Here is a 9,383-nt window from a genome sequence, read left to right as displayed (position 1 = left end):
AATCTAATTTAAATAAAAATAATAATTAAACAAACCACATGGAAATTGAAAAATTAATTTTAAATGCCATGTCAGCATTTTCCATTAAAAAGTCGACGGCGTTAATTTTATGACTCAATTGAAACAATTTGACAAGTTTTTGGACTTAATTGCACTTTTTGCAAGTTTTAGAACTCAATTGCATTTTCGTGACAAGTTTTAGGACTTTTGTAGCACTTATCCCAAAAATAAATTTGAAATGCCAACACACTTCCATCGCTTTCATTGTTTTATCGAAAATCTATGCAATGCCAAAATTAAAAATTTACAAACTGATGGTGAAGATGAATATATCAATAATTTGTTTCAAACATGTTTACGTGAAAATGGTATCATTTGACATTTTTCTAATCAAGACACTCCCATCTCAAAATGGCTATGGCTAGTCAAGATACAAAATTAGACACTTCGTCGAAATGTCTAGAACCTTATAAATCTATGCCCATATATATCCTTCATATTGGGTTGATACTCTTTTTGCTGTTGTTTACATTATTACTCGGCTTTCCACTCTTGTCCTTTCCAATAATTCTCATTTCCACTGTTTATTTGGGTTCCAATTTGATTACTCGCCCTTTGAATTTTTGGGTGTGCTTGTTATCATTTTCTTCCGTCTCATGTCTCCTATAAGTTGGCATATGATTACCCGCCATATGTATTTCATGGTTACTCATCCAATCATAAATTGTTTTGATTGATCAAGTGATTGAGTTTTTATTAGTCATCATGTTCAGTTCAATAAGGAGAATTTTCCCTTTTCACAAAATCCTTTGACTGTTAGTCCCATAATTCACGGTTTCGAATTAGTCCATTCCCCTTTTGTTTTCTCCAATCACTCCGCTTTTCCTTCCACCTACTTTGTCCCTCTCTCCTCTTATATGACTCAACCTCCTAACTTGCCTTTCTCCTCCTCTTGGTCCACCTCGTCTACTTTCATTCCTTCTTCCTTTCACCGTCCCTCCCTTCGACCTTAGTCACTGTATCCTAACTTGACTCATCTTCTAACTAAATTTCTTCCACAAAAATCCGCAAATCCTCTATCTTTGTCTAGGTCCTCCACTTCTGTTTCTTCTTTACCTACTCATCCTGTGCATTAATTGCATCAAATATGGAATTTCTAAACTCAGAAAAAAATTTTAATCTTTAATTTTTCTTTACCTACTCATCCGCAAGTCGATGTCTCTTCTCATGAAAAAAACATTGACTTGCTACTTTAAGGCCATTCTTGATCCTTGTTGGAAAGTGGCTGTGGCGAATGAATTTAATACCTTAGTCAATAATCACAAATGAGATTTTTTACCACTTGATCATTTTAAGAATTTACTTTGTTGTAATTGGGTTTTTAAGGTCAAGGAAAAATCTGATGGAACTATTGAACACTTCAAAGCTCGACTTATTGTAGAGGGATTCAAGTAGCAGGCTAGATTGGACTATGACAAGACCTTTAACCTGGTTGTTAAGCCCACTATATTTAGGTTGTTCTCTCTATTGTGATTTCTTCGAAATGGGTCATACATCAACTTATTATTAAGAATGCCTTATTGCATGGCATCTTTCATGAGGAAGTTTACATAATTCAAATTCTTGATTTCTCACATTTGGAGTTTGCAAATCACATGTGCTATCTCTAAAAAGCCATTTGTGGTTTAAAACAAGATCTATGTGCATGGCTTCATCGCTTCAGTAGCTTTTTATTATTTGTGGATTACATGGTGAGAAAGGCTCATCTTTTGCTATTTGTCTATGCTTCTTATTGAAGTCATCCATATTTACTAGTGTATGTTAACGATATCTTTGTCACTAGTGATACTCCTCCATTATTGCGGTCTTTGATTACTCGACTTTCATAGGAATTTGCTATTAAGGATCTTGGATCACTTTTCCTTGATTTTGAGGCTTGGCACCACTCAAACGATTTACTTTTATCTCAAGCCAAATATGTTGATTAGTTTTTTACGCAAGTTTGACCTCATTAAAGTTAAACTTGTGTCTACTCCAATGCTATAACGATAAATGGTTGGTGCACTACTATATGTGTCCAAAACTAGACATGATTTTTATTTTCTATGAACTTGGTTAGTCATTTCATGTATCAACCAAGATAAACACATCTCTAGGCTATCAACCGTATGTACAGATTTTTTGGTTGGCATAGCCACCCACGGATTACTTATGAGCAATGTTCCCTACATCATTGACTGCTTATGGGGATGCAGACTAGATTGGGTGGTTCGATACTCAATGGTCCACCTCAAATTTTTGTGTTTATCTAGTTACCAATATTGTTTCATGGAGTGCCAAGAAGCAGCCCACTGTGGCCTACTCTAGTATAGAGACTTGATTATCGTGCTACCGCTCACTATGTTGCTAAGACTATTTGGATTCGTCATTTTCTTCGAGAGTTCGGTTCCCATTTTTATCCTTTCACCACTTATTGTGACATTTACGCCACCTATCTAGCTCTCAACCCCATGTTTTATGCTTGCACCAAATACATCAAGTTTCACTTTGCTTGACGGAGGATAGCTTCGGGCGATTTATGTGTTCGCCATGCACCTATGATGGATCAATTGGTAGACATCTTCATGAAGCGACTACCTAGTCCCAAAACGCACCAAGAGATCCAATCTTTCAGTCGTTACACCTACTTTGGATTGAGAAGTATGTTTAATATGTAATTTATGTGTATTATGGGATCTTTTGACAATTATGCTTCTATATGTATCCTCATTGTAATTAATCGGTCTTATAAATATATGTCATACAATCTTAATTAGGGTTAAGCCATCATAAACACTTGATTGCCATTCTCTCTACCTCTATCGCTACTCTCGATGTCCCTTTTGCTATTCTTTCCATGACTCTAAACTTCAACAATGTCGTGCATTAAATTCCTCTCAGCATAAGATATTCGATTCATTTTTCTTTTATGAATATTTCTACTTACTAAATTAGAGTCTGCAAATAATTATTGAACAAGAGATAATGTCATCATATACTATTATTTTTGTGATGAATTTTATCCTTGATTTCATCACCTTAAAAGAAGCGAGTAGTTGTGCTTCTCGATCATTACTTTCCCGCCTATTGAATATTTCACCATATTAAAAAAAAAAAACAGATATGATTAATTAATAATTTTTAATCTACCGCGAGAATGACAATTTATACTGAATTACAAAAAATCAAATAAAAGATAATTATAAATTATTATGGGGATTCACTCTTTTAAAAATTTATGACTTGTAATAAGTTGTTATCCTTATAGTAGTCCGAAAACTATTATGCTAACAAAGCTCTTAAAAAAAAACACAATTAATCTTTTAGCTGCATAGAGTAATAGCTTTTTGCAAACAATTTCCATGTCCCCACTGCCAATATGGATAACTAGTTAATTGCTAAAAGCAAAACTACTTTCCATATTAAGGATGATAGATGCGCGTGGCGTGTAAAACTCACATTCAATATTTATTTAAGAACAATTATTAATGGCTTCTGTTGATAACTTTGTCCATTGACTCCAACCAATTGCATGTCGCCTCAATCGACTTGAAAGCATCATGATCCTTCATAGATCCAATCAATAGTCGATCGATCTAATCGTGTTGATAGATTGGCTTGGACAACCACCTTACATTTAGTGGTCCGGTCTGCTCCCTCTTTTTTTTTTTTAATGTACATTGTGATTGAATACAAATCCACTTCCTTCTCTCATGATTTGCACCCTGCTAGGTAGTGTGCTTCATTCGAACAAAAAAGTAAAAATAAAAAAAAGTAGTGTGTTTCATCGAACCGGGTCCATTTAACGCCGGTTCAGTAGAACCGCTCCAGCGAAAAAACGGCGTGCACGTGGTTCCCCTCCTCCTCCTTCCTCCTAGATTCCATTTCCAGAATTCACAAACATCATCGTCCAGCTCAGACACGAAAAAAGCCCTAATTTTCCCGAATTTTCCTGCGCTTTGTCCATTCTCTTGCGCGACTTGGTTCTTGGCTTTAGCTTTCTCTTTCGATTGATGAGCTTTTAGGTCCCGGTGGCCGGCGCTTTCGCCGGATTGAGCTCTCAAACGCCCGAATTCGTGCTCAGGCATGTCCGGTGGTGGTGGTGGTGGTGAGCTGGGCGGAGTGTTTGAGGTTCGGGTTTTACTTCCGGAGATTCTCACGACGCTGCATGAAGAATGCCCGCCTTGAGACTCTTGTTTCAAATGAAATTTTTAATTTTTCTGTTGCTTTTGTCAGGATTGAGGTGTGGGGAGGTGGATGAAGCTGACGCTGGAGCTTTTATGGCGTTGCCCAGGAAAGGTAAATTACATCTTTTCGACTTTAGCCCAATTGTGTTTTGGAACGATGATGGATTTGCAGTGTTGAAGCGATGGGGTGGCGCGATTAGTTTTCAGTGAATGTTGGTTGACCTCATTTTGCAGTGAATGTTGATCTCATGATTCTATTGCTGATATGTGTTGTAACTTCAGTCTGCTTTCGTATTTCTTGACTTTTTTCTTTTGGGCCCTTTATCTCAGTTTTGTTGAAGAAGGTGAGCAAGCTTGAGTCCAAGGAGCTGCAGAAGTATAAAATCGATCTGTCGTGTCTTCCAAATTTTGATAAGCTCCTCGATGATGTTTATGTTGTGCGGCGTCCTACAGAGACTGAGTTTTTCAATAGAAGAGATTTGATTCGCATCTTCAATGCTATAGCGAAGGAGATATATGGTAGATTCTCTCTCAATTAAATGTGAATATGCATGAATTTAAAATTTAGATTTCTTGTTATTGAATTGTCGAAGATCTTTTGAACCATACCTGCTATTCTTATTCTTCTGTGCAACTATAGACCACGTGGTTTGTTGAATTATTTGCATATTCAAGGATGAAGGATGAATTGACTCTTGTTGCTGCATTGTTGTTTATACATGAAATTGATGAATTTTATATCAATGCAAGAGAATGCTATAATTTGTGCACTTGTGCAATAGGGATAATCTGTTTTACGATTCATAATTGTTTCAGGTAACTCAAGTGAATGCCCCACTGTGGTGGGATTTGGCTCATTTGTGATGGATATGTACAACACAGGAAGCGATCTCGACTTGTCCATCAACTTTGGAAATCCTTCTGTTCAGTTTCCTCGAGAAAAGAAGATACAAACTCTCAGAAAGTTTGCAAAAAAGTTTTATTCTCTTCAAAGTATTCTCGCCAGCCTCCCTACTTGTTCATTTTAAAGTTGTTACTATAGTTGTAATTTTAATCTTCAAGGCATTTTTGCTGTAAGTTTCTACCTTAGATCAGATGGAATTCACAGTGCGATCCTCAAACGAAAAGATGCCATTATTTATACTTAAGGTTCAAATAAAAAGTTTTAGTGTTCTGAAAGCATATTATTATCATTAAAAAATGCTGGACAGCATCACCTTTCTAACAAGAGAAAATGCTGCTCGTCATCGTCGTTATTTGTACGAGATGAGATACTGTGTGTGTTTTGAATGCTTGAAATCATTGCCATTTTATCTTTATTTTACTAGGGAGTAGTAGATACTCTTTGTCATAATAAAATTTGATGTTGTTGTCTAATGCAATCATATTTGGGGAATTTGTTGATATTGTCGTGGATGGTACCTTACATGGTACTTAAATGTTGCAGGGAAGGGGCATGTTACTAGCATCCAGACTATCATGAGTGCGAGGGTGCCAATTGTGAAAGTTATTGATTATGGGACAAGAATAGAATGTGATCTTTCAGTTGAGAATTGGGATGGTATTCTGAAGTCACAGCTTGTCCATGTCATTTCTGCGATTGATGACAGGTTTCAGAAGCTAAGTTTTCTGGTAATAAGTTAAACTTGTCATTTTAGATTTTTGGTTTGATTTTTCAGTGAAACCAGCCTGTAACATTTTCTAATTTCTCCGTAGTGTCCTTTCTGGTAATCAAGTGTATCTGTGCTCTGTCTGTGTTCCTTACCATTGTTTTGTGTAGAAAAATCGAACCACTTGCTTTCCACTCTCTTTTCCAATTTCCCTTTAAATTTTCAAGTCTTACCTTCACAATCACTGACCTCGATTATGGTAGTAAAGAATGGAAACTGATTGTGATTTCCCAGAAATTTGAACATTAGACTATCTTACACCCTGATTTTGCGGGATGGTAGCCTTTTGTGCTCTGCTTCTACTTTTCGCTTCTGTCTTTTCCTTCGGCGTTCTTTGTAGCATATAAAGCTAGTCAAAAGCCAGAGGCAGAGAAGATGCTTCCCTTGAGCATTTCATTCTCGTGGCTTTCGTGGGAAAATAAGCTAGTCATGCTGTTTCTTTATTAATGATTGATTTACTGTTTGGCGGATTTCATTCATACTTTTCTGAATGTCTACTCATGCATTTAATGGCAAAAATAAGTGATGAATTAGATCTCTTTCTTATAATGCAGATGAAATCTTGGGCTAAAGCAAATGGTATTAACAGTTCCAAGGATCGAACTCTAAATTCTCTGTCCATAATATCATTAGTTGCCTTCCACTTGCAGGTAAAACTTGGGTTGTGTCCTGAAACAAGTTTCTATATGTTGACTACTCTTAATTCCACTGTTACATTTCAGCTACCGTTATTCCATAAGTGAATTGAAACCTATGCAAAGAATGTATTTCAAAAAATTTTATGATGGTGTTTGGATGTTGAACTTTAGATTTTTTTTTTTTTTTTTTTTTCAGCCAGATATTTATGTAATCTTTTTATCATGCAGACTCGCCAACCTCCTATATTGCCTCCATTTTCTGTGCTCTTTAAAGGTAGTAACTTCTTACAGGTCATTAAAAAGCAGTAGTGTGTATGATACTTGAATCTCAATGTCATGTAATATTATACAACTATGCTGCTTATTTTGCAATGGACTTCTCTGTTTAACACCAGCAAAAGCCCTTTATCTTGAGGAACTTTAATGCACCTTGTATGCATTACATAGTTCCTTACTGCCAGATGTCTTCAATTGTAAAACTTTAATTATACCATGCAAAATTTGAAATCCCACCCACGTGCTTAATTAATCGGACCTAAACAGTGTAGTTATTAAATGTTTAAGTATCCAGTGTCAATGTCTGTGCTGCATTGAAGTCTCTTTGGGTTCTTGCAGACGGAACTGATCCTGCAAATGTAAGGAAGAATGTTGATTCTTTTTTGAACTATGGAAAAGCTAATGAAGAATCATTGGCTCTACTCTTTGTGACACTCCTGATAAAGGTAATTTGATCTCTTATCTACCAGCAGCCGGTTTAAAGCCACGAAAAACTTGACTTTTAAGTGCATTGGCACCCATTTTCATTTGATGGCAATTGTAGTAGCTTGTGGTATTCTTTTTTTTGGGAGTAAGGCCAGATTTGATTCTCTAACTTGTTCCATGTCTTTAGTTTGGTTGCTCGACTTATGACGATGAAGAAATTAATGATACCGGGTTAAAATGATGAAGTGACATCACCAATTTGGCAAATGTTGACACATGGCATTGATGTGGTGTCCAGTTGGCACTCATCAGCGAACCACAAGAAAATAATGTGAGAGAGAGGTCACAGGAGACCCTTGCTGAGACCATCTCTCTCTCCCTCTCTCTCTCTCTCTCTCTATGCTTATTTCTCGTGGTTTTGTTGAACAGGCAGCACTTGTCAAAATTTGCGACATTTGTAATGTCACCTCAGTATTTTGAGGTGTTAGTAAGGGCACATGGTGAAATGACTCAATTCCACAGAAAGTACACAACAAGTTGAAAAAATAAATAAGTTGGGGGAACAAATCTGGACTTCTACCCTATTTTTTCGTTGCAGCTAGCATCAGTGGAGAAACTTTGGCAGAAAGGCCTTTGTGCCAGCGTGTATGAAGGATCGTGGACCTCAAAAACTTGGGATTCTCGTTGTGGCTCGATAAGTGTATTCCAACTTTCTTGAACTTGTTAAATTGACATTTCTAGGTGCACCTATCTATAGATGTTTCTTAATAGTTCTTTTATAGGTTGAGGATTTCACGGAAAGGTCTGAAAATGTTTCAAGGGCAGTAGGAGTGGAAGAAGTCAAGAAAATTTATGACTGCATCCATCGTTCAATTATTGGCCTCCTTTTCTTTTTGGATGGGAAGATGCCAGCGCCGGAGCTAAAAGAATTATTATTTGGTTCAGTTGATGCACCCGCTCTAAAGGGTACAGATAAAAATGAAGCCACAACATCGAATTCTCCAATTGTCCATCACTCTGATCAAAATAAGAAGATGCGATTGAGTCATAATTCTGAGGAAACACATGTCAAGAATCAACAAGGACAACAAACGACCCGAGAATGGGCCCCTTCGTGTTGTATAAACAACCAAAGAGCACAAATTAGTGGTTGGAGTGGACCGGAGAATGGCCAGAATTGGCAACATGTGGCACCTCAGCCAGTTTCTGATCAACATCCACTTGATTCAAATTGGGATGGTAAGATCACTCATCTCATTTCTCCTCCAGTGCTTGACCCTGCAGCTGTTGCAGAGTGGTGTAATCAAGCACTATCACAACCTGTTGTTTCTCCTTATAACTCCCTCAGCTATGAAGCATCTTGAGCTCAACCACCCTCATCCAATGTCTTGCCCTGGCCAAGCACAGACTCGGGCCAGCGACAACCTTTACACAGGTAGCATCATACGCTTTTTCACACCCATTTCAGGTGAATGTAATGCTAGTTTGCTTAAATAGCTGCCATTCATTGATAGTTTCGGAAGAATGCTTTGTAAAGGCATCCTGTACAGTACACAGTGACACAATCCTGGCTAGACTTCTTTTCCCAGCTTAACTGCTGGCTAATTAAGTGGGAGAATTTCATGTTGCCGGTTTGTTTATATATTCTTCAAGAGCATGACATCACATCTGTTGGTAGTCCACCTCTCTCAATTGCCAACTCACAAGTAATGTGAATCAGATTATCCATCACTTGATAATTGGGGTAGGCGGACCACTAAGGGCTGTGACCTGCTTCTGCTGTATATCGAATAATGGTTCATAGGTAGATTTTCTTGCCTTGTATAAATTGGAAGAAACGTTGTTACAAAAGCATTTGGTTCATCAGAAGGAACAATTATTGTATTTGCTCTTACTCTTGTGATATTCCATGTATCTTTTGCGGTTATTGCTCAAGCGCAGCAAGGTATTTTGGTTGCCATTTCTTTTCAGTCCCGGTTGTTGGTCAGGTTGTCTGCTTAAGTAAGAATTTTCGTGGATGGTAAAATCAATCAAGGTTAGTAGCATAATTCAGTGTAATATGACTTTCTGTCTGTTGAATTGAATGTGTTGCGACATCCTTACTTTTTATTGTAGAACGGAATGTACTTCATAACTTTTCATCCGTT

At 37.2% G+C, this 9,383-nt stretch overlaps 1 protein-coding gene across 2 annotated transcripts; it reads left to right on the top strand.

Annotated features, from left to right (window-relative positions):
* The first annotated feature begins 3,911 nt into the window (after positions 1-3,911).
* On the top strand, positions 3,912-9,163 carry LOC104415969 (protein HESO1). 2 transcript variants are annotated; one of them, XM_010027409.3, is made up of 10 exons: positions 3,912-4,141; positions 4,276-4,338; positions 4,557-4,745; positions 5,043-5,219; positions 5,674-5,858; positions 6,451-6,546; positions 6,763-6,808; positions 7,150-7,256; positions 7,835-7,936; positions 8,019-9,163. In XM_010027409.3, the coding sequence occupies exons 1-10, from the start codon at positions 4,126-4,128 to the stop codon at positions 8,598-8,600; spliced, it is 1,563 nt and encodes a 520-aa protein (XP_010025711.2). In that variant the 5' UTR covers positions 3,912-4,125; the 3' UTR covers positions 8,601-9,163. The 2 variants fall into 2 exon arrangements, with proteins under 2 accessions (XP_010025711.2, XP_010025712.2); XM_010027410.3 differs by having other exon boundaries at positions 3,912-4,170.
* The last annotated feature ends 220 nt before the right edge of the window (positions 9,164-9,383 follow it).

This window comes from Eucalyptus grandis, chromosome 8 (genome assembly GCF_016545825.1).
Source record: "Eucalyptus grandis isolate ANBG69807.140 chromosome 8, ASM1654582v1, whole genome shotgun sequence".
NCBI classification, from domain to species: Eukaryota; Viridiplantae; Streptophyta; class Magnoliopsida; order Myrtales; family Myrtaceae; genus Eucalyptus; species Eucalyptus grandis.
Note: the sequence above shows the minus strand (reverse complement) of the source record. Positions and strands in the feature narration are given on the sequence as shown.